At 38.3% G+C, this 24749-nt stretch overlaps 3 protein-coding genes across 8 annotated transcripts in view; 1 reads left to right on the forward strand and 2 right to left on the reverse strand.

The window, feature by feature from the left end:
- Window positions 1–237: 237 nt before the first annotated feature.
- On the reverse strand, window positions 238–9600 carry pstpip1a (proline-serine-threonine phosphatase interacting protein 1a). Its single transcript, XM_085461822.1, has 15 exons — window positions 9556–9600; window positions 8479–8579; window positions 8317–8391; window positions 8154–8188; window positions 7957–8063; window positions 7774–7836; window positions 7133–7237; window positions 5650–5695; window positions 5342–5421; window positions 4690–4788; window positions 4509–4605; window positions 4245–4329; window positions 4068–4144; window positions 3265–3362; window positions 238–3097 (listed from the first exon to the last, which is right to left on the reverse strand). Exons 1-15 carry the CDS (start codon window positions 9583–9585, stop codon window positions 2966–2968), a joined length of 1230 nt encoding a protein of 409 aa, XP_085317948.1. The 5' UTR covers window positions 9586–9600; the 3' UTR covers window positions 238–2965.
- On the reverse strand, window positions 9166–13820 carry rcn2 (reticulocalbin 2). 4 transcript variants are annotated; one of them, XM_085461820.1, is made up of 9 exons: window positions 13742–13771; window positions 13175–13333; window positions 12979–13081; window positions 12700–12896; window positions 12503–12616; window positions 12284–12377; window positions 12044–12183; window positions 11321–11405; window positions 10302–10365 (listed from the first exon to the last, which is right to left on the reverse strand). In XM_085461820.1, the coding sequence occupies exons 1-8, from the start codon at window positions 13742–13744 to the stop codon at window positions 11358–11360; spliced, it is 858 nt and encodes a 285-aa protein (XP_085317946.1). In that variant the 5' UTR covers window positions 13745–13771; the 3' UTR covers window positions 10302–10365; window positions 11321–11357. The 4 variants fall into 4 exon arrangements, with proteins under 4 accessions (XP_085317944.1, XP_085317945.1, XP_085317943.1 ...); XM_085461818.1 differs by lacking the exon at window positions 11321–11405 and having other exon boundaries at window positions 9166–10365; window positions 13175–13315; window positions 13742–13820; XM_085461819.1 differs by lacking the exon at window positions 11321–11405 and having other exon boundaries at window positions 9166–10365; window positions 13175–13276; window positions 13742–13791.
- Window positions 13821–14669: 849 nt separating this feature from the next.
- scaper (S-phase cyclin A-associated protein in the ER) overlaps window positions 14670–24749 on the forward strand; it is a 58285-nt gene continuing 48205 nt past the window's right edge. Inside the window, exons 1-4 of one of the 3 annotated variants that reach the window (XM_085461823.1) lie at window positions 14670–15063; window positions 21844–21961; window positions 22743–22819; window positions 24119–24316. In XM_085461823.1, the coding sequence (XP_085317949.1) occupies window positions 14893–15063; window positions 21844–21961; window positions 22743–22819; window positions 24119–24316 (564 nt within the window). In that variant the 5' untranslated portion in view covers window positions 14670–14892. Of the gene's footprint in view, window positions 15064–15927; window positions 16302–21843; window positions 21962–22742; window positions 22820–24118; window positions 24317–24749 lie in introns of those variants that run through there. The other 2 variants (XM_085461825.1, XM_085461824.1) reach the window with 2 other exon arrangements.

A 24749-nucleotide genomic window follows, 5' to 3' on the forward strand; every position in this document is an offset into this window, starting at 1 on the left:
AGTCAAAAGGTCAGAAGACACTGGTGTCAAAAGAAATTACGATTTTAGACTCATATGATTTCTGGTAAATATCTCTGCTTTATTTACTTGAGAAAAACTTTGCAGCAACGCCCACTCCTGCGTAATCAGAAACCAGAGAGCAAAGAGTTGTTAGCCACATAATCTAAGAATAGACTGTTCTAATAAAACACAGTAATAGTATTTACTGCAATCATAAAGCTAACGGTGTTTTTAAAAAAAACAAACAAACAAAAAAAACAATAGAAGGTTTGTCTTTTCAGTTCAATTTAATAAATATAAATAAATGCGTTACATGCACTTGTGTTCAGACTACAATTATCTGCACATTGAAAATATACAAAGGCCTTTTTTTACATTTTGTATAGTATGCATTACTTCCACAGGCTTTTATATTGCTGCCACTAGGAGCTGTAAAGAGAAATGAGTCTCACAAGTTTCACAAATGTGTATGATGTGACCACCCTCTGCGTCTCCTCCTTCACTACATCCATTACATCTTCTCCTAAGTTTCTCTAAACTGCTCAGAACTGTCCTGCTGATGTTCTCATTTTTAATCTTTCCCTTTTTAGCCTCAAAAGCATAAATTAAAAATTTAAATCTAATGTACAATGATTTGTGTGCAATTTAGAAATTTACAAATTCGTGCTCCAATTCACACCCAAACAGAAAACACTTTACCCACAAATCACAAATCTGATAATGTTTGCACTTCACTCTTTCAGCCCCAAACACATGCTGCATTTGAGTGCGAGTGGGACATCTGGGCTTCCTACATGACTTCAAATAACCTTTTTTTTTTTTTTTTTTCTAAATAAACAAAATACAATCATCACCTCTCATCTAGAACACATACGATTATCTATTACAGATACTACTCAGCAGCCTATGAAGATTAATAAATGGTCACGGTTATTCGTCTAAACTAACATTAATGTAAGCCTAATGAGTGATCGTGAACTGTCAGCATTTTGGCATCTGCAGATGTCAATTAGCTCCTAGCATTAATTTTTTATTCACAAGCCATTTTGATTTTGTTTTCATTAGGCTTAAGTATTTGAAGTGAGAACTTTAATAATAGTATGTCATAGTTTATTATGAATAAACTATTCATAATAAACTTACAAAAACACATGCACTTTAAATATGACACTAATAAGACATATCTATAAGTGTAATTAACAAATAAGCAGTCAAGTATAGACTGTTATTCCTGAACAGCTGAATTTGTTGAAAATAAATTGCACTATTGCTCACATTCAATCAATTTTAGGATTATGTGTTTAGTTTATTAGTCCTAAAATCTTTCATCTTTAGTGTCTTTCGCTTTACTTTTGAGGCTCTTAACTAACCGGTACACTCCCGTTTTAAAATGGAGAGAAATCAGCTAGATGTGTGGGTATTTGACTAAGCTGAGTAAAATATGGCTGTCATTGTTGACCCCATGTGCAAGGTGGTTTAAAATAGTTCATTAACAGTCATGCACGAGTCTAAGATTAATTAAAAAGTTTGATTTCACTGTGGCTTATGCAGAACACTGGGGAATAATGTTTTGTGGAGGCTTGATGCGTTGTACCACTGTCAACTACTAACTGTCTTTCCAGTTAGTTTCCCTTTCATGGTTCTGATTCCTCAAGTCTGTTAAAAACATACACAAACTGTCCTAGAAAGGATTTTTTAAAATCTGCAGGTAAAAAAAAACAAAAAAACCCCACTGTACTCTTTGTTTGTGTTTACTTAAAATATAGGGTGACGTCACTTCTCCCTTCACAGGTTCCACTGAAGTACACTGGGGTGAGACTGCAATACACACTACTGGATATTTGCTATCTTGTTTTGTATGTGGTCAAGAATAGTTTTAGCTGAGGCTCTGTCACAGCATCTTCAGCTTTCACAGGATGTTGAAAGCGGTGCTGTTGAAATTGTTCACACTGGGCCCTTTACCAGCAACCCTCTAAATTATGTGTGTTAAAATGTCGCAGTGTGCTGGCTTCCTGCACGTTTTGCAAACATTTCTTCCAGCTATAACTTTGAACTCTTAGTACCAGTAGCAGATATTGGGTCAGGGACTCTGCACAAAGGATATCTGCACAAAGAAATACAATAATTTTTTACTTCTATTTCCCCCTTTTTTTGCTTTTAAAGCAGATGTCTTTGTGACTTGTCTGTTTTATTTTGCTTCACTTGTGAACTACTTTATAGGTTTAACTATTAGCCTATATTAGCTTGTAGGTTTTACTACTTTAGCATATGCTATGCGTCAGTCTGTATAGCATCTGTAATTGGTTTGTGTTCTAGTCGAGGGCTAACAAGCTATTCTCTTCATTTAGAAAATACACCTGATTTATTTGAATTAGGATAGGAATAAGCAGAAAACCCAAATGTCCCAGTTTTTATTCTAGCATTTAAAAACAACATGCATTTATGGATCTGTGCACTGCTGAAAGAAATGAGAAGTATCTCATACCCCAATTGCACACCTGACATGATCTGTCCTTATTAGATTACGGTCATTTAATTGACACCTGTAAGCAGAGGAAGCTTTTTGAAAGTGTAAATGATCAGATCTGTAAAGTCAAGCTTTAAAATTTGTGCATGCATGATCACCATTTATTCAAGAATAATAAACTAATATAAAATATTTTTAAATGTGTTCAAATGGCTTTGTATTTGGGTGTAGAGCACACATTTGTGCATTCTTAAAATTTATACACACATTTATACATCCTAGTTTGTGCTTGTAGATGCACATCTGTGACACCTTTGAGACTGATTTCTCTCCATAACAGGGTGTCAAAATTCTAAATCCTACAGGTGCTTCAGTGATACTTACAACAGAAAGGTAATGGCGGATAAGATGAAGCTCTGGGGTTATTCTATTCCATAGTCTTTACAATAGGTACACAGAAATGTAGCAGTTACACAGTCCTACATACGGCTGTTAGACTCATTCTTTAGCAAGATACGAGCCTGGAACCAGTCCAGAAATACCATTTCTTTTCACTGTCCACCAGCCATCTTCACCTTGTTCCAAGACAATCACAATATCTCCAACAGATAGAGGGAGTTCATCCTCTCCCTAAACAGGTACAGAAACAATCAAAGGGTGATCTTTCAAATCAGTCAAAATGCTTAGAACTAAAATGCAAAGATTTGCAAATAATGTTACTCTAAAACCTATTTTACTATGTTAGAGCCATGAAAATGTCTTATGTAGAAGTTAAAAATCCGTGCCCAGAACCTGACCTGTGCCACATAGTCGTATATCGCCTTGTATTCATCACTTCCCATTTGGGACGCCTGGAATCCAGGAATGGACGCATATACTCCATCTGATGTTTCTCCTAAAGACACATCACATGTTAAATGGACTCATTCTTATGTATTGCTTTTCTACTCCGCCGGAGTAATCAAACCGCTCTATACAACATGCCTCATTCACCCATTCACTTCTAAACTCAAGTGCAAACTAAACTACATTCATACTCCGATGAACGCATCGGAAGGCAACTTGGGGTTAGTATGCATGCCAAGGATATTTGGCATGCAGACTGGGGAAGCCAAGGATCGAACCACCAACCTTCCGATCAGTAGCTGATCTGCTCTGCCACCCGAGCCACAGCCACCCCGCTACTGTGTATAGCACACACACTCACAATATTTAGCTCAAAGTACACATCTGATCAGGTCATTTAGTTTTTTGGTGCGGTGTGCAGCAGTATTACCATTCCCTTGTTCTGACCCCACAGCCAGATAACATCAGCTGATGTACTCTTTCACCAACTGAACCAGTTAGGCTCTAATTAAGGACTTTTTTTAAAAATTTGGAATCAAAACTTGTACTGTGTCAGATTCGCTGCTCTGCTTCCACATTTCCCACTATAACGTCATAAGCACAACCTTGTGTTCATTCCCGAGCTTGGAAATCATTTGTATAAAGAAGAACTTAGAGCTGTTCTACACCGTTTGTTACCAAGATTAAAAGACTTGCACATTTGTTTACTTCCAGTAAGAAATTGCAGTGTCATCCCAACACGATGGTACTTTACCTGCAGACTGGGGAACTCCTTCGTTGATGTTTACTTTCGAGCCACTGGAACAGTTCCCCTGCAGAAGATTTGAAAACCTAGAAATTGAGGAAAGTATTCAGTAAGGGATACACAAACGATATTGAGCAAGAAGTACAAGCTATGTTTATTATTCTCTTGATGTGGTGACAATCTAACCTCTTCATGACTCCAACAAATCCAACTCCGCCGTTTCTCTCAGCTGTAGGATTCTTATCGTAGTAATTTTGATATTCAACTGGAGCTGTGGAAAGAAAGAAAAATCTGTTTTTACAGATCCAGTAGCCTGGTACACCATTCATCTTTCCTGTTTCCTCTGCTAAGCATTCCGTCGCATGCTTTAGAGTTGAAAGATAATATTAAAATGTTCAGCTTAGAACATATTCAAATCCAAATCAGGAAGGCAGCAGGTTGAATACCTACCTGGGGGGGTTGAGCCAGTGCTTTTCATCTCAACAAAGCCGTTGTTGTCTGTGACGATGTCACACATTTCCAGCGACTTCCTCACATTTTCATAGCACTGAAAGAACAGTTTGTCCAGAAAACATTGTAAGCATGCTACCTCTCTGTCCAATTCAGGTGAATGAAAAGCAGCTGCACTCACCTCATCTTCTTTCACACATTGCATTGATAAGTGGTTACAATGCACCCACAAGGCATTTCTAACAACACTGATGCGGTCTTCTTCTTGCTGCTGAAATATCTACAAAAGAGCAGTTTGAGTGGACACTTATGTTGAGGCTAGAAACTGTATTTATATAGTCTTAAAAATAAAGTGTTGCAACTAGCAGCTTCCTGCACAAGTGGAAACTTAAGCCTTCGGTGAGCTCAAAGTACAGGTTTTAGTACCTTGCCCCTGCCACCCCAAAAACAAACAAACAAACATTTTTTTAGATATATTTGAGCATGGGTTTTCATTTGTATGTAAATGTGTTATGAGTTGACATCTGCAAGTGTTCTTATAGGGTTGTGTGAAGTTGTTGAATGGTTAGTTCAGCTTTGTTGATCTTATCACATAAAGAGAGGTCTTATTGCCCGGAAATGTTCTGGGCACATTAGTGACTCACTATGTGTCACTATCCTCTGTGAATGGGAAGTATTACACTCGCTCAAAGGCAAAGCAGGCCTCAAATACTGCTATTTGTATATTCTATAAATATACAAATAGCAGTATATTCTAGAAAAATATTAAGCCATAGCGTGCCGTTTCAATTTGAGAGAGAAAGAGAGAGAAAATGCACATTTTAAAAGCATACCTCGCATGTGTCAGTGTGAGTCGATTCCCACTCTTGACGGATCTTGTCAAGCTGTTCAATGTTTGTCGTGTACTGTTTCTCTAAAGGAAAAATGAGCAAAATGCAAAAACCAAAGTAAACATTTTGAGTTTTAATGTTCAGTTTATCCTGAATATAAAATAAATAGCTGCACTTTGAGCTATTTATCGTGTCTTCAAGTAAAAGCGAAGTTCATAGGAGCACCAACCTAAAAAAAAATATCATGTCTTGTCAGTTTCCTACCTGCATTTCAAACATCCTACTTAATTTTGCTTATTAGTTGTCCTTACCAGCCTCTTCTGCAGCCTCTCTCCACTGTTTGGATTTGTTGTTCATCTGATAAATAAAAAAGAGCAAAAATATGAGACACAAAAAATTATAATAATGATAATACCACAATTAATATAAACGCACATATAAACCCACAGCTTATAGTTACTCAAACAATAAAATCAAACAAGAGGATTCAGTTTTAATAAAATGGAAAAATGGAATGGGATGGATGGATGGATATCAACATAAAACTAATTAGGTTTTGATTAACACTGACTCAGCCAATAAGTGACACCAAATTATTACCTTATTAATCAAAATCGTGAAGCAATAGGGGAACAGTATTAACATAGTAATAGTAATAACAGTAACTTGTTAGAATAGAATAGAATTCAACTTTATTGTCATTGCACATGCACAGGTACAGGGCAACGAAATGCAGTTTGCATCCATCCAGAAGTGCTTTAGTGATATAGATATATTACAATATATATTAGCAATAATATAGATATGTAAGTATATTACAGAAATGGGTCTCTTATGGTATTTTATAATGTACACGGTATGAAGCATGTTGTGAATATTTTATAACTATAAGTATGTACAGGCTGTAGTGAGTACAAGCTATGTACAGGATATGAACAGGATATAAATATGAAAAACTATACAGAATATGAAATAGTGAGATGTATCAGTTTACTTAAAATACAACTTAAAAGTGTCTATTTCTGTTCTTTTTTTTTTTTCACAAAAAGAGGAACTAATGTGTCAAGTTTTAGACAAATAGGCAGCCAGTTTGGACTTAAGCAACAATAAATTGTTCAGGAAGTCATTCTAACACTTGACATAATCAGCTAATCCTCAGTTAATAAATTATATGTTCTCTAGTAAGTCATTAACACTCAATGATCCCAAGTTTTACAAAAAGTACCCAGTTCCTGATTTCTTAGTAAATCTTCACCGTTTTTTGTATTTCTCTGTGTAAAGTTTTTTCATGCTTTCAATTGGAATATCATAGATATTGTTAGTGACTAAATGCCAGTGCGTAAGACACTCTTATTGTTAGTCAGTCAGATATTTAAACTACTTTGCTCGGAATGATGTAGATTCAGAGTTTAACTCTAGAAAACTTTTTTTTTCTTTTATGTTCCTCTGCTGAAGTTTTTCTAAGCTCGCCCTAAATTTAAAAACGTGTACATACAAGCTTGGCTTGATGCTTGATGCCAATACTAATGCTTGGAATCATTGACAACTCTGACAAGAATAAAACCTGAAACTATTAATCCACATGCACCAGTGAGTCTGAAAAAAATGTTTCCTGCAGTTCTACTGTTGAAATGATTATTCATTAAAAGGTTATAAACAGAGTCAACTCAAGCTTATTTAGCAATGTAAAAATCATATTTACTGATGGGGAAATGACTTTGCTCAGACTGAAACGGGTGAACTGGAACAAAAACAACAGTTTGGTCAAATAATCACACAGTAGAGCAAACCTACCTTTTCAATCTGTTTGGGGGTGGCTGTGGGGGCGGTGCCCAGCTTCTCAGCCGTTAGCTCTGCCTCATCTGCCTCTTTGCAGCGCTGCTCATAGGATCTTTTGGACTGGAAGAGAAATCAAACCGAAACCATGTGAAACTACAAAACCCATGCACTGCTCATTAAAACCTTGCTTTATGAGGCCTTGACAGGAAAGGGAGTGGGAGGTGGAGGGAAGAGACAGTTGGAGGGGGTTTAGTCAAAAAAAAGAAAGAAAAAAAGAGATGTCAAGCATGTGCACCCGGAGAAACAAAATAGTTCACTCACTTCCTTCCTCTCAGCAGAGAACAGGCATCTTTGTTTATCTACAGTGTAACACAAGGGTGCAAAATCTGCCCCCTTTTTTATATGCTGTATTGACTTTTTAAACAATTTGCCTTTTAAAACATGCACAACAATGCTTTAGGGTTACAGTGAGGCCCAAGGCCCGACAGGCCTTACAGAGAAACGTCAATGACATTGTTCATTCTATTTAAAGCCTTTTATGTAATGAATAATAAATGTCCTCACTCAAGCTCAAACCATCATGTGTCTGTGAAAGTAAAAACAATAACTACCACAAACCTGTGGTCTGTCATCATGATAGCAAGAGCTGAGCTCACCTCTAATGTTTTCTTGTAGAGAGAGACTTTTGTCTTCTGGACCTTCTCCATGATGACTTCATACTAAGAATTGAGAACAAAAGTCATTGCTGTTACCAGGAAATCACACAGAGAAGCAACCAAAAAAATAAATAAATAAAAATATCCTGCTTATGCAAACAAGATGAGCATTCAAATGGGCACCTTTTTCCGCTGTTCTTTCTGTCGCTCTCTAAAGGTCTCCATTCTCTTCACCTCCTCCTTTAGGAGCCCAGACAACTGAATGTGCAAATTTCCGATGTTTTCAATTTCTGAAAAGGGACAAGACATGGGGCTAAGAACATGAAGGATGGACCGGGTAACAACGGCTTTGGTAAAATAATGTGATATCTTTTGCTTACGTGTTTTCATTTCATCAAACGATGCTCTCAAAGTGCTGTGAAAATAAAACAAAGATCATTTATTTAAAAAAAAAAAAAAAAAGCGCCGAGTTTTTCTTATTACAGAGAATTATTGCTTAGATGCAGTAAGTATAGTGATAAGCAATTTCTACCTGATACCTACCAGATTTCATACATGCCCCCGGCCTTGCGGGCAATGGTGATAAGCTCTTTTCCATATTTCTCCTCTGCTGTTGCTCTGCATTGACATTTGGGAATAAATGCAGCCATATGTTAATGCAATAACTTTCAAATGTACAAATCTAGCCAAAATCATAGAGCCCACCTCATTTTCAAGAGTTCCTCCAATTCTTTGCACGTCCGCCGACCATCATTAAGCCTCTGAAGAATCGTCTCATAACCAACATTGCTGATGAAGTCTGATCCCTGGGTTGATAAAACACCAGCTATGCTCACTAACAAAGTTCTCAGCCATAATAGAAATCACACACCGATATTCAGTTTTGGAATGAAAGTAAAAACGAATCCAAAACCATGCTCATTTGTAAGAAAACGTTCCTGTTCCTCCACGTTTAAAAAATCAGTGATCACCTTTAGAGAGGAGCCGAGGATTTGAATGACTATCAGTGAGGTTTGCTTAGATATTTTGAGACTGTTTTTTTTTTTGCCATGGAGACACACACTGTGCATCTCACCAGCATTTGAATGGAAACTATTATATACTCTTTCACAGCAGGTTCTGAATGGAAAGCAACCGTGTGGGTAGAGTACCAAACATCTCTATTCATGTAAAAAAAAAAGAAGCTACATTCATATAAAACACTGAGATAAGGTAGATAGGAATAAGGAAGCACATAACTTTGCGGTATAAAGTTAACCTTCTAAGTTATACAAGTTGATTGCTCTTTCTGACAACCCAGTTCTTGTGGTTTTGCTCGTGTATTTAGCACGGTGGCACATAGATGTTCTAAAATGACCTCGTATCCGCCCGATGAAAAAAGAAGCCCTCAACTGTGCTGAGCCACTTTTTTATTTATTTATTATGAAAAGGTTGAGCTGAGAAAGAATCCTTTACATCGTGTGACACTTCAGTCTAGATAAACTGGACATGATGACCACAATCTAGATATAAAAATGCTTCCACTGGTCATCACTTACTGTAACAATTCAGTGTGTTTTCAAATGAGAAAAAAAAAAGCTGAATGATAAAGGAGTGAACTACCTATGGAGAGGCTATGACAAACTAAGTAAATCTCTGGTACATGCTTAGTAGTGTGCAGATACATTATGTAGTTTCAGAAAGTTTGGCTTCACGGTTCAATAAAACCTGTAGCCTACTTTATTCCTGCACATGCAAAGCACCCAGAAGTAAAGAAAAATTAGCAGCATGACAACGACTCACCCAAAAGGCATCTTTAAACTGTAATGTCATCCTGGCCGTATATTAAAAAAATAGTCCCAGCTGTAGAGTGCACTCAACTTTCAGCCACTTCTAACTCCAAGCAGTGTAGCTGGCTGTGGCTTGATACAAGTGAAACAGATCATGACACATTCAGGAAGCGAAGCTTCATGCTGGAGCTCACACTCACTTACTCATTTGATTTAAATGAGGAAGAGCTGCAACATGTCAGCACTTACCAAAAGCTGAAGTGATAGCGGACACTATTTAAAAAAAAAAAAACTGTAGCATGCAACCAAAACAAAATCTGCTTTGTTTAATGTGAATTGGATTCAGTACTTTTTCATGAAAACTGAAAATTCCACTTTGTGATGCTTCTTGCTCTTTAAGGGTAATACAAGGAATTCCCTACAACATTATGCAATCCAGTACTTTGCCCACAAACATGTACTGTTGTGTAAGTCTTCAGCTTTTGTTCACATTTTGTAACATATTGTACACGAGCCGAACAATAGATCAGATATAACACGCAAAGGATCTGTGACTGCTGAGATCATTGGTGGGTGACGTAAATACCACAACCTTTCTATAACAGACAGGGAGGAAAAAAACGACATGAAATCATTTACTGAAACAAATAACAGCTCTACATTAAACCAAAGGAGACTGTTATAATTCATCATGTGTCAGGTGCAGATGTCTGCCGTAGTCTGTTACTTCGCTGTTCATGAATGTTTCTTGATTTTTCAAAACTTCAGCCTCTGAGATCTGTCCATCTCCATCGAGGTCCATTTCCTTGATGAGGTGAAGAGCCTGTTGATGGCAGGAGAGCAAAAATATCAGTGTATATGCTATCAAATCATCTTGGAGAGAAAAGAAGCCTTAACTGCGGATTAATTTAAGAAAATTTTCCAGGACCTCTGGGCAAGGAAGGGTCTAATATACAGGATATTCCATGACCTAATTTTTAGGTATGACGCATGCTTTTAAAAGGTGTGGTTAGACCATCAAAAAAAGAAAGATAAAAAAAAAGCTAAGAAAATTATCGTAAAATAAACATCCCTCTTCCATTCACTGTACGATCCTTTAACCTGCAAAACGCAGGCTTACTTCCACGTGGATGTAGATGATGTTAAACATTTGCACAATATGAGACTGTTATGGTGCTCAGGTTGTTTGCATGGCAACTCTGCTGATGGGAAATTGCCACAGATGCAAGTCACCCTTGCTGCTTGTAGTGTTGCAAACATTTTCATGTCTTAAAAGCCTTACAACATTGAGGAGGAGATGCATGTGCACCTCTTAGGACATGAGGTCACAAATGGTGTGCTGTGAGGCAAGTTTGGGTGTGTCTTAAGGGTTTTCTGATAAACTTCTATTGTTATTATAATATCATACAAATTGGTAATGTTAGTTTACTGTATCAGAAGGTGCACTTTGTTTGGAACACCTGTTCAAACGAACAATGCAAATATATACTGTCACATGACAGCAGTATTTAAGCAGCATGCATGCATTTAGGCATGTAGACATGGTCAGGACGGTCAGCTAAAGTTTCAGTTTGAATATGACCTGTCTGTCTATGCAGAAATGGGACATTTGTTGGGCTGCATCAAAGTTAAATAGAGTTATGTCTTGGCTTTGTGTGGAACTATTTGAGAGACGCATCACCATTATTATTGCAACATGATCTCATCTGCAGCACTAAAATAAGTCACTGCTATTCAGAGAACATTTCTCTCCCTCACAAGTGTTTACTATTTTTCACCTTAAGTGGTCTGCTGGCCTCCTGAGACCCTGCATCCTCACATGGGGACATTAGATATTGGCTTTTCTGCACCTAATCCTTCATTCTGCTCAATAAAGAATGAAGAATTAGTCAAATACACAATTTGATTGATTTTATTCTTTTACACTTTAAAATAAACCCATCCCCATATGACATATCTTAAACTGCACATATATTTCAACGTAGCACTCTTAATTCTTATTCTCATGTATATATCTCATGTATATCTCATGCACATATCTTTCCACGTAGCACTTTTAATTCTTATCCCTACTTTTATTTTTTTCCATGTCTATTTAAGTGCTATTTATGACACTATGTTTGCACTGAAGCACCGCAGCAATTTCCTAATGTTGTAAACCTGCTCAACATTTGGCAATAAACCCCATTCTGATTCTGATTCTGATATTTCTGTTAAAAGATGGCGCTTAACAGATTCACATAATCCCAAATATCCAGGGGAAATTAAAAAAGCAAACACAAGATATCAGATCTCTGGAGGTTAAGGGTTAAATGCTTTGTTAATAATTCATAATCCTTAGTAATTCTTTATTTCGAATTTCAATTGGAAGCTAGAAGCTCAGGAGTTTAAACTTGTTCTTCTTCTAAAATGTCGCGCTTATAATAATTTCACTCTTTATTTTATCCACTATAAACAGAAAAAAAAGAAAAAAAAGCTGAGCACATGATAGAAGACATTACTTCTTCTCTTGCTGATCCGTAGCTGTTCGGTGCAATCCAGCGGAGCTGCTCCTCTCGATTCAGCTTGCCATCCTTATCTTGATCATACAGTTCTTTAAATCGCACTGTTTCTTCGATCTCCCACTTCGAAGGGGCACCATCTGATTAAAAAAATATACATAGAAAAAAGAGAAATGTTAACACTGCACAGACGAGAAAGAGAACGAAAAGGCTGCATGCTTGGTTTAATCTCAGCCTTACCATCGCCGCGAACGTCTCCAATAAATTCACTCAGGCTGATGAATCCATCTTTATCTGTATCATATTCACTCAAGACATCCTCAATGGCAAAATCCTATTAGAAAAATAAAAGAAAACCCCAATAGATTTTTCACATGAAACTCAAAGAGCACACTTAGTGTGGATGGAAACATGCATTATCATATCAGGTTTTGCACGATTAGGAGTTAAATGTCTCACAGCCATGTGATCCACTTCAGAAGGGTGGGTGAAGGCGAGAAACTCTGTCACATTTAGGCCAGGTGTGCCATCCACATCAGCAAAGTCAAAGCGCCTTTTCTCCTTTCGATGGAGCTGCATGGTGTATGAGCCCGTGTTAGAGTTCTGATTGATATATTAATCTGTGATGTGTAAGAAGAGAGTTAAAGTCTGCTCACATGTCTAAGAGACTCTTGCTCTGGATCCTCCAGAACAACATCGTCATCAAAACTAAAGAGCTGGTTATGAGCCACCGTGTTGTATTCCTCCCATGTTATAACACCATCCTTATTGGTGTCAAACTCAGGGAAGCGCTCCTCCGCATCATCCAGAGCATATTTTCTGTAGACGTGCTGAATCCAGAGAGTAATCTCCTCTGTGGATAAAACAGACAGCCTGAGTGTGATTATTAATCCCCTTTGTTTGTCTGTGCTTTACTGGGAGAAGCACAAATATACCTGCACTTAGCAGATTGTCACCATTTGTATCAATCTTCTTTACAATATCCATCATTTTTATCTTCTGATCTGCTGGGCTGAGTTTCTTTATCTCATTAGTCCTCTGCGTAAAAGAAGCAGGGCAAGAAAGTGAGGAGATGCTGGATGAAGGATAGAAATGGAGCTCTAAAGTGCAAAAAATATGAAAAAAAGCCACCTCATCTCCCAGCAGTACATTCATGTCGTGTTCAGGGTTGTGCTGCTGTCCGATGTAATGATCATCATGCAGATGTTTATGGGAGCTTTGTCCAAAGTCGAACTGAAGAAGCAGCAGTACCAAAAATGTAGAGGATGTCATCTGTTGAGTTATAACACGCTAGGATTGAAACAACACTGGAACTGAAAACAAGTGCACACTGCAAACAGACTTGACAAAATGCAACTGTGCTATCTGGTGGCCAACAAGTGAAAGATAAAAACAAAAGCCAGATAAGGCTAATGTGAAACACTGTTTCTGAGACGGTAAAAAGACGGAGTGAAAGGCGAAGGATCACCCAGATAAACTGGAAGTCGTCGAAACGTTATGTATTTATTTTTTCTGTTCAGGTGCTTGAAACACAGAGGGAAAGAGAGAGGATGAATACGACAACCACAGGGAAGTCAAGAAAAATAAAGCAACAACAGCGTTCTTTACAACAAACAAACAGACATATAAAAGAGACGCGAACAAGCCAAAACACCCTTATATTACTCAAATAATATAGGATAACGTAGGTGTTATTACCATGGGAAGTTCTTCGTACAACTCAAGCCTCCACCGTAGTCTCTACCTCGAAGAACGACGAACATCCGATTAAAAACTTCAAAATAAAACAATTATGCAAACTCCAAAAATAATTTGTCAATATGCCGCCTCTCAAATGTGTTATGTGCGCTTTATTCAAGGCTAATAGGCTTCAATGGCTACCTCACTAGTTTACACACAGGCACAACGTGTTTAGGAAACAAGGGGGAAAAGAATAAGATAAGATAAGATAAGATAAGATAACTCTTTATTGTCATTGCACAGTCATACATAGTACAGTAGTACAATGAAATTGGAAATGATAAGAAAATAAGAAAATGATAAAGAATGGAAAAGAGTACATGTAACACAGAATATACATTTAACCCACATACAAAAAAGTTTAGCAAGATGTTCTTTTAAATCTCTTTTCAATCTCTTTTAAATATGCTCGTTTGTACTTGTTCATGAAGTTGTAGTTTGCAGTAGTTTGTAAGGCTTATGCAGTCATTGGTGTTACCCACTGGATAGCAAGCAAGCCAATTTGATTTTAAAAAAAGAGCTTATATGGAACCAGGTTCCAATGCCTTTTGATATACTTAATATGTATACAGCAAACAACAACAACAACAACAACAACAACAACAACAACAACAACAACAAAAAAACACTGCCCCCGCGATTTACTAGTGATTTAATGCTAGTGTAATGTGATGTACTTTCCTCCCCCCCCCCCCCAGAAGACTTTATTTTGAAGTCAGGTTTTCCACCTCGTGGTCTTCCTTCGGTTTGAAGGTGACTTGACGTCCTACCAAATCAACCAAACTTCCTTGAATGTCCCGCCTGATCTTAGTGGTTGCCATGGTAGACAATTCGAAGTCCCGCCTCCTCGAAAATGCATCCCACCCTTTGACCTTACTATAATTTACATGATTGGCTGGCGCCATTGTTGGTTCTACCATACGACGAATTCATTGGACCATCCAAACGCCAGTCAAAAACGCAAGGTGCTCAGACTTCCTGCATCTGTTACGCTATCCACAGTGTCATGTATTTATCTGACATGTTTTCCCATCACCTCTGACAACAGGGCGACTTTACTCGTAGACTTTAATTTGTCACCGACTGAGCGTTGAACACTAGGCGGGTCGATGTCCAAAGACAACCGCTATGATGGACGGCGGCGCGGAGCTGGGCAGCACCGTCTCGGCCCAAGAGTTAGCAACCAAGGCGGGGACGGGAGGGAAAGGTCTGGTAGCAACAGCTCAGGCTCCTCGCATGGAGGTGGCAAAAGCAAGAATGCATCCATAACTGCTTTGAAGGTATGCGCTGCTTTGTGTTTCGCAGCTAACAACTGAAGTAAAACATTTGATTTAACCAAGAACATAAAAATTCCCTGATATTCCTTGCTAGGAATTCAAGTTCTCGCGATAAATAAACATATTTTGGGTGACCTTACTTTCTGATGGTGTGATATTGTCAAATCTCGTTTCTACCTTTTTTTGTCCTCTTGGTTAAGAAAAATGCCTACATCATCATCATCATCACCATTATTATTATTATTATTATTATTAGTAGTAGTAGTAGTAGTAGTAGTAGTAGTAGTAGTAGTAGTGGTGGTAGTAATAGTTTACCCAATAAAATTTACATTTTTGAAGATGCTAATCATTTTTACAAATTGTCTGCATACATGTATTGTCATGTTATTAAAGCAAAACTGTGAAAGTAAAGGGACTGTTTTGTAAATTAAAACAGCAGTAATGTAAACAGGCCTATATCAAAATATGTTGATTCCTTTCTTTGTCCCAAAGTGTTATTACAGACTTTCCAAGTTTGCACCATTTGTATTTGGTCAAACCATGTGGCCTTGTATGTCTTGTCCCACAGCAGCATATGAATCACTGAATGCCGGGTCCATTCAGATCTAAAGCATCACTTTGTGTGGCTAATGCACTGCGTTCGCACACACTGTCTCTGACCCTGCAGCTATACTCTCATCACTGGCAAGTACAGGATGGGGGGGCAGAGAGCCAGGCCTGCTTTGTGCACATGACTGCGCAGTGTTGTGGTAGAAGGAGAGTGAAGAGTGAGAAATGAGAAGCGGAGAGAGAGGGAGAGAGCGGGGGCTCTGATGCAGAGCAGTGAGAGGAGGGGAGCTGTAAATATAGGAAGCTGCATGCAGTGGTAGGCAGATAGGCAGCAGCAGGCAGGGAGTCGGGCCTAAGAGGTGGCTGCTAACTCAGCAGAGTGCTAGGGGCTCAGACTAGATTACAGGCAAGAATTGCAAACAGAATAGTCAAAGTAAAAGGTAGGCATGGTGGGCTACTGAGCACTTGTCTCTCACTTGCCACTGGGAGAGGAGTTAACACAGCTGGGCAAGTTGCTATAACAGTGTGGACTACACATAGGGAGTCTATTTTGGTCCTGCTGTCAGATGACGATGTCACCTTGCACAAGTGGCAATGCTGGTGAGAGGGAACAGGTTGCCTGAAGTGGGCTGTCAAGTATGTCAGGAGTGGATAAAGACGAAGAGCCTGCTTACAGATTGTACTTCTATTCTGTACGTATCCTGTGATGTGTGGATTTTTACTGCTTTTACTAATGAGCTTGTTCTCACCCACTCCACTGTCTTGCTACTTCTGTTTGTAGACCTTGCCAGAAGGGAAACCTTACACTTGCCCCTTACTCAGCACAGTCTAGAAAATAAACATGCTCTCTTGTGCATGTGGAAGGACTGCCTGATCAAAGAAGACAGCAGAAGATAGGCTCCACATTGTATCTTTCTCTTCTATGGTGCAATGGGAGACAGCTTGTTTGTAGCTGATTAAGTGGATAAAGAGAATGTTGCTTTAAGCCTTTTTGGCCTCAGGTTGCTGCACTCCGATAGCCATCAGTTGCGAGTAGGTAAGGTTTTTTCAAAACACTTATTTGTCATCCACTGGCTGCCAAGCACTGGAGATACCGAGTAAACATTTACTGTAAAGAGATAGGACAGGCTGCATCAGTAGCTCTTGCTACTTTGATGGATTTGTGTTGTTGAATGAGATTTATTGTATTTTTTTTTTTTTTTTTAAATATTTGTGTCGTCTTATTCTCCACTTGACAAAATAAAGCTCAGGCCACTTGATATGTAAAGAATTTTGCTCACCAAAGTAGGTCAGCTGGGTATCTCCCTTAGGGACATTAAATGGTATCAGACCGATACACGCATTCTGTTTCTGCATGTGTAATGCCAAATGAGCCATGTTCACATTATTCTGTTATTTTTGAATTTAAGGTGGTGTATGTATATACTGTTTTTATTTTAAGCTATGCCCTAATTTTTACTTTTTTACCTCTGAAAACGTATGCCTCATCTCTTCAGTTGCAAATGTGGTAAAAGGACAGTTTTTGTTTTTTTTATCTGAACAGTAGCGCTCATGAGAGACATCCAGGAAAAGAGAGAATGATTTGTTCCATGACTCATTTCTGTTAAGAGAAGAACTGGCTCTCAGTTTAGATTTTTTTTTTAAATGTTTATTATTTTATATAGTTATTTTCATTAGGTATAAAACTATGATTCATAGTTGTCTAAAATATTCAAGTTTGGTCTGGACTCTAGTCAACAGTAGAGTAAATAATTAATGACAAGTGCAGAAGTGGTACGGTCTATTCTAGGGGAAAAACACACTAAGTGGAAGATGCAGAATGATAAACCTCTGATTGCTGCTGATTGCCAGAAATCAGAATATTTAGTTATGTAAGAACCAAATTAAATCAAGCAGACTGCAGTGGTACACCACTTTTTTGCGCTGTTATTGTTCAGCCACTTTTTCTTTCTGCAGTAATGCATCAGCTGTCTAAGAGATACAAATAGCCATTTATTTTCTCTATGACATATGGATCCAGAAAGATGCCGATGCTACATTTCATCACATGGGTTCTTAATGAATGTGATGTCGCTGTATTTATTTTGGTTCGCAGTGTCGGCTTCACCCAGGGTTAAAGTCAAGTTCACTGATGCATACTCAATGTGTAGGTCAACCATGATGCATCCTTTGCACAGAACGGGTTTAGAGCCTCAGCCTCTAGCTGTTCCTTGTCACAGTATGACCTCGTAGACCGCTTCCATACACTTTTATATCAAAGCAACATAATCAGAGCTTTTATGGCAAAATTTTAAAATTGCTATAAATGTACTTTTTGCTTACTGTTTGACATAAAAATCTGCCGAAAATGCACTGAATGAACATAAAGTACCATTGATTTCCTTGTTTGAGTGTTTTTTGCCCGTTATGTTTTGTTTTTTGGGGCAATGAAAACACATTGTACTGCGGAACACTGTTTTAACGGCTGAACAAAATCAGTGTCTGAGGTATATTAAAACTGAAGTAACCATAGCAACAGTGCTTAGGCTTCAGGCCTGCTCATTGCTCATAAAACTATTATTGTTGAAAGAACTGGGTGAGAATTAGTCAGTATGTATTTTATGTTATCTACAATTCTATTTATGCTGAACATAAAAAGTGGGTCACAAACATATTTTATTTATTTACTTTAAGCTGTGAATGTTTACTTAATTTATTGTATAAGTGAGCGTGGCTCAAGAGTTGGGAGTTCGCCTTGTAATTGGAAGGTTGCCGGTTCGAGCCCCGGCTCAGACAGTCTTGGTCGTTGTGTCCTTGGGCACGACACTTCACCCGTTGCCTACTGGTGGTGGTCAGAGGGCCCGGTGGCGCCAGTGTCCGGCAGCCTCGCCTCTGTCAGTGCGCCCCAGGGTGGCTGTGGCTACAATGTAGCTTGCCATCACCAGTTTGTGAATGTGTGTGTGAATGGGTGGATGACTGGATATGTAAAGCGCTTTGGGGTCCTTAGGGACTAGTAAAGCGCTATATAAATACAGGCCATTTACCATTTATAATAAAATAAGACAGTGCAGGCTCCAATTTGAACTGGGTCTGTAAAATGTACATTAAAAGAGAGTGCATGGATTTGCAAATGTCATAAACCCATGCTTTATTCACACTAGAAGATAGAAAACATAGCAAATGTTTGAACTAAGAAAATTTGCCATTTTAAAGGAACAGTGTGTAAAATCTCACCACTAGATGTCAGTAGATTGCAATAGCAATTCTGTGTTCTTACTGCCCCAATTTTTTTTTTTTTTTTTTTTTTTTTTTTTTTTTTTGCTTTAAATGTCACTCAAGCCTAATATTAGCTGTCACAATGTTAGCTTACAACCAGCTGTTTGTTGTTTTATGTGGCTCGTTGCCTGTCTAATGTGCTGGCAATAAGTAATTGCAATAATATCAGGAATAAACGACCACGTTAATGTCCATTTTCCTGTGTTAGAGCCCTGACTTTAATTCAGGAGATTAGGTTTTAGGTGAGGAGAAAGACGCTGAGGTGGAATCAGGGACGGAGCAGTGGTCGAGGAGGATAAAAGCATACTGAGAAAGAGTTGATAAAAAATGTACATGTACAAATGTTAAATGGTTATGTATAGTTTAAAAGTGCTATTTGTGGTTTTTAAATTAAAAGTAACTTATGAGGCGAACTACATATGTGGTCGATCTCAGGCCACATACATAAAATGTGATTAGCCAGAATGCCGACACTCATCTCAGCTATAGTATTCAAGATGGCGAGACAACATGGTGACTTACACTAACCAGTCACATGTCTGAAGTATTACTAGATTACTTCTAAGTTTATGAGAACATGTTAATTTGTTAGAAGATGTCATTGCACAGTTATCAGTGTATATTTATGAGTACAACATGTTTTGTTTTAGGTTTTATTCGTTTAAATAACATAAAAAAATTACTTAGTGTACTTTATAAAGAAAAAAAATCAGGTAGTTTTGTGATGGCAACAAAAAAAGTGTGAGAAGAACATGTTTGAGCATCTGTGTAGCATCTTTTCTTCTTTAAACAAGAGTCCATAAACTTCTGGGAACTGAGAAGATCAGCTATTGTCTTTTATGAGATGAGTGTCGTCCCATTCTTCTTGATACGGGATTCTAGCTCTTCAGCTATGAAGCCATGGTGTTTTAATGGCTACTGTGTGTGGTTTATCATCATCTTTCTAGCTTTGGCCCATGGACTGTGGTGGAAGAGGTTTAACCTGCTTTTGTGGATGGTATGGTGAGCTGTGTTTAGACAGTGATTTCTAGAAGTGTTCATGAATGCATCCAGTTATCATTATAAAAGAATAAAACATTTTTAATGCAGTGCCAACTGACGGTCCAAAGGTCATGGCGGCCAGTGCTGATTTTCCAGCCTTGTCACACACATGCACTTCTCCAGATTGAACCTTTGCCCATCTTTACTTCTGAAAAACTCCCACAACCCTTTTGTTGCCTCCTTTCCAAGTTTTTTGAGACATTTTGAGACAGGGCTCGCAAAATCACTAGCCCGACGTCTCGAGGCTAGCGATTTTTCCAGTCGGGCTACCAAAATCTATCTTAGCCCTGCCCGTCGGGCTATCATAGGAAAACTATATGTCAATGCTTTTGCATTCTTTCAAAAATGTAGCTGAGTAATTATGTCATTGGCATCGATGAGCCACTGTCAATGTGTGACATATTGAAATCGCGTTTGAATTTGCGCTTGTTTTTTTTGCTTTCACTGTCACTTTGCGATCGCGCGAACGGTGTGTAGAGTGCGGCAGCACTGATTGGTGAGTGACGATTAATTGCGCACCAATTCCTCTGACATCGTCTTATGTGGCTCAAGAGTTGGGAGTTCGCCTTGTAATCGGAAGGTTGCTGGTTCGAGCCCCGGCTTGGACAGTCTCGGTCGTTGTGTCCTTGGGCAAGACACTTCACCCGTTGCCTACTGGTGGTGGTCAGAGGGCCCGGTGGCGCCAGTGTCCGGCAGCCTCGCCTCTGTCAGTGCGCCCCAGGGTGGCTGTGGTTACAATGTAGCTTGCCATCACCAGCGTGTGAATGTGTGTGTGAATGGGTGGATGACTGGATATGTAAAGCGCTTTGGGGTCCTTAGGGACTAGTAAAGCGCTATATAAATACAGGCCATTTACCATTTATCACTCATTAGCTTACTATTCAAACGTGACAAGTGAAATCTCCCGCAGCAAGCTTAAACATGTCATAGAGGTTGATTGCGCAGAGAATCGCTGACCGTTATGTAAGTACATGTGTAAAAGCAGCAGGATTTACACCGGTATTTTAGTTCTGCTCAGCCAAATAAGACAGGTCAGGGTGAAGAAGGTGCAGCCAAAGAAAAGCCTACCACAAAACGGAAAAGTTATGACAAATCAGACTATGAGGCAAAAAGAAAGCGCAGCTTTTTTTGGTTTTCATGGACAAAAGCTAAATAACATAATGTTCTGCCAGGTGTGTTGTGAGTTTAATTCGATTTCTGAGTCGACAAGCGCCTTTGTTACTGGGACCAGTAATTTTAAGAAAGACCCCATCAGAACCCATGAGAAATGCAAAAAATGCATTATTGACCAGTCTGCAATGTCTTTCCCAGAACAAACAGCAATTGCAAAAAACATACTAAAAATAAACCAAGCACAAGAAGAAGTCCTGAAAAATCTGTTTACAACAGCGTACTATGTTGCAAAGAGTGAACTACCATTGGCAAAATTTAGCAGTCTTTGCAAACTTCAAAAAGCAAATGGCCTAGATCTTGGTTCCACTTACGTCTTACCCTTGACTTCAGTGGAAATTTCCGATTCAGGATCTGACACAGACTGATTCATGTTCTACACAGTTCTTGCAAGTTCATAGAAATTTCTGTTCAATTAGAACCAAGTATTTGAGTTGATGATTGTAATTTTTATACAGTTGTTGTGATTTGTATTTTAACAATTTTTGATTAATTTTTTTTTTCCGTTACAATATTATACTTTAATGTATAATATTGTAAAGGAAACAAAACATAAAAAAATTGCTCTCTTTTTTTATTCGGGCTACTTAAATTTATTTTGGGCTACCAAAAACTGAAGAGTGCTGGCCCAAAGTTTTGTGAGCCTTGATGTTGCTGGCACAAATAATGTGACTAACACTCTGATTCATCCTTTGTTAGGTCGAGAATAAAATGAAGGGGGAAAATCCAGTCAGATTTAATGTGTTGAGTCTTATGTCTGTCCCGCAGGCTTCATTTCAGCGCTCCAACAGCCATGACAAAGTGCGAAAGATAGTTGCTGAAGAGGGCCGTGCTGCTCGAAACCTCATTGCCTGGAGCGTCCCTCTAGAGAGCAAAGAGGAGGAAGGTTGGTAGCTTAATGCAAAGTAAAAAAAATTTTTTATGCCGTTAATTTATGATGCTGCAGATGTTGTCGTGGATAATTTATTAAAGGTGATAGCCCGTGACCCCAGGATATGGTTATCTGTCTTTGCCAATATTGTTCAGCATTTTATATGTTATTCATTAAAAATGTTGTTGTACACTGTCAACTGGAACCAGATGGTTATTTTTCTTCTCATGGCTCAACTGATAAAATGAATACTTCAGATTTCTTAAGCAGACTGTTTAAACTTGATGCATGCTCTTGTGTTTTAGAATAAATAAAATATATTTGTGTTTTTAAATGGTGACAATGGGGGGGTTGTCTTTGAAATAGTCTAATCCTAACACTTCTGAGAAACCCACTCAACATGCTCACCCATTTTTCTCATTTTCACTCTGCTTCTCTTTTATTTGTGGGTCAGTTCAGTTTTATTTATTTAAGGCCTTGTTTTTGCTCCAAAGTTTGAGGATGAATTAAGGTCCAGCTTTTGAAATTGTAGTTTAATCTTGTGTTTGTATGTTTGTTTGTTTTTTTACATAAGGCTTACCTAATCCTCTGCAACTCTATAATTAATCATTTACAATCAAGTGTTTATTTTGTATTTCACTTCTCAATGATTCTCTTTTTTTTTTTTTTTACATATGTGACGTATTTATTTGTCACAACAATTATATATTCATTGTTGGCCAGATTTAAGCTCTGATTATTTATCCACTATCTAAATGCAAGCCTCATATTTTTTTCCTCTCTCCTCTTTACTTAGCAAAGTCCAAAGGCAACTCCAGTGGCAGTTCCAGGTCTCAGAGAATCAATTCGGGACAACAAAGGAATAAAAAGCAGGTTGGAATACCGTCCTCCAACACTAGAGGGCACTTTTTACTAACTTATTTCATCTTTGACTTCTGCCTCATGCCCCTGAAACCCTAAAAAACGAACTTGATGCAAGCCTGTCTGTGGTGGTTGCGAAACTTTGTATGAAGTCCTTTAATATTTTTCTCCTGGATGCAACCAAAATCTGCCTCAAGTTAGCGCTCTGATGGGCCTTCACAGTGTGTACTTCTCTCTCATATGCACCTGAAATTTGGCAAACTATTTGTGCCTACCAATACAAGAGATTATTGCATCAACTGGACTGTTAAATGTTTAATAATGTTAGTTTCTTTGTGAGTGGGCTTCCATATAAAAATAATGAGGTAAAGGTAGCATGACTCTGTAACACTGCTGTGCAGTCAGTGTTTGTGCTTTCCCTACAAATCCAGCCACATGATGTTAAAAATTCAGCTCACTGTGATGTCAGTGCTTCAGCAGTCAAAGTTTCTCATTTAACACTTAGTTTTTATCATTATTTTAAACTGATCAGGGTTTAGTTGGAAATCTTCATTATTTAGTGCAAGTAGCTGTTTGAAAAACATTTCAAAACCAAAAATATGCAGTGAGGTAAAATTTATAATATATCTTATTCTTTATTTATTGGACACTGGAGATTTTCAGAATAAAAGATTAATTGAGCTCAGTCAGAAGTCATTTCCTTATCAGATTCCCAGTTATGAGAAGCTATTGGGCTACTGTCCAAACTTCTTTACCTGCAGATCTCAAATTTGATTTTTTTTTTTTTTTAACCATTTGTCAAATTTTAGTTTAATGTTGTTGTTATTTTGTTTTGTTTTTTTAATCACTAAACAGTAAGTGTTTATTAAAGGCTTTGAAGTGATATTTGTTTTAAATTTGTGAGTTAGATATTGAAATAAAACAAATGAATAAACTAAAGCCTAAAAGTAAAGCACACCATACTGTTATAAAGGGACTCATTAATAAACTGGAGTGCTTTGTGTTTTACTTTTGGCCTTAAGTACAGATAATTTGTCAAGAGATTGCGATAATGTGTATGTTTACGTTTTTAAAAAATATTCTTGCCATTTTCCTAAATGTTCTCTCTTATTGTTCGTGGGGCTCTGCTTGTGGTGTTTTCTGTGGTGTTTGCATTCAAAGTGGTAGTTCAACGTAATGTTTCCAGCATATTTGCTATTATCTTGGCTCTATGATACCTATGTTCGGTGCCTTAGTCATCAGAAATCCTTACAGAGCACCTGTAAATGGTAGGGGGAAGACGGAGCTTTTCAGTTTGCTCTTTCTCCACAGAATGCTGCCGTGGAAAATAAAGGCACAGCTGGAGCTTTGCTGGAAAAGGGGCCAGAGAAGAGCCCCACAAAAGTCAGACAGCCCCGAAAGGTGGACCTGCGAGCGCGCTACTGGGCATTCCTCTTTGATAATCTGCGTCGGGCTGTGGATGAGATTTACGTCACTTGTGAATCTGATCAGAGCGTCTTAGAATGCAAGGTTAGTCTGCATCGAGGAGCGAAAAAAAGGGGGGGGGGAAGAGTTCTGCATAGGAATGCTGATCCTAGTTTTGGGATCACTGGGTTTATGTCCTGACCAGTACAAATGTCTTTAGCAAGTTTGAAATGTCGTATGATTTGTGAACACTAGAGGGGGACATTGAAAGCATGACAAACATCTCACATTCATCTCGAGTCTGCTTAATGTCAGAGGGGCTCTCTAAAGGCTTGCTGGTGAGACAATTATCACAGGGCTCTCTCTTCACATTGGCATGAATAATATTGATGACTGACTGTAAACAATACGTATGCATGTTAATAACAGGGTTTGGCGGTTTCCGCTCTTTGACATAAACCACCAACATTTCTGATTCTCTGCTTTGCGGAAGTGTATTTTGGTAGCACTGATATGTCGCTCCAGAGCGTATGGGCGT

The sequence above is a fragment of the Copadichromis virginalis genome, linkage group LG7 (assembly GCF_057382275.1).
Source record: "Copadichromis virginalis isolate Kocher_CV1m ecotype Utaka linkage group LG7, C_Virginalis_male_GT1.1, whole genome shotgun sequence".
Lineage (NCBI taxonomy): Eukaryota > Metazoa > Chordata > Actinopteri > Cichliformes > Cichlidae > Copadichromis > Copadichromis virginalis.

What these genes read in the sequence shown, in the direction of transcription:
- pstpip1a (XM_085461822.1), bottom strand. Translation starts at nt 9,585, where the DNA reads ATGACATTACAGTTTAAAGATGCCTTTTGG. An exon ending in GAGGAACTCTTGAAAATGAG is followed by an intron (nt 8,392 to 8,478) that starts GTGGGCTCTATG and finishes ATGTCAATGCAG; the next exon opens with AGCAACAGCAGAGGAGAAAT. An exon ending in AGAGGCTGCAGAAGAGGCTG is followed by an intron (nt 5,422 to 5,649) that starts GTAAGGACAACT and finishes TTTTTCCTTTAG; the next exon opens with AGAAACAGTACACGACAAAC.
- rcn2 (XM_085461817.1), bottom strand. An exon ending in TGACAATCTGCTAAGTGCAG is followed by an intron (nt 12,897 to 12,978) that starts GTATATTTGTGC and finishes TTTTATCCACAG; the next exon opens with AGGAGATTACTCTCTGGATT. An exon ending in ACGGATCAGCAAGAGAAGAA is followed by an intron (nt 10,366 to 12,043) that starts GTAATGTCTTCT and finishes TGCCATCAACAG; the next exon opens with GCTCTTCACCTCATCAAGGA.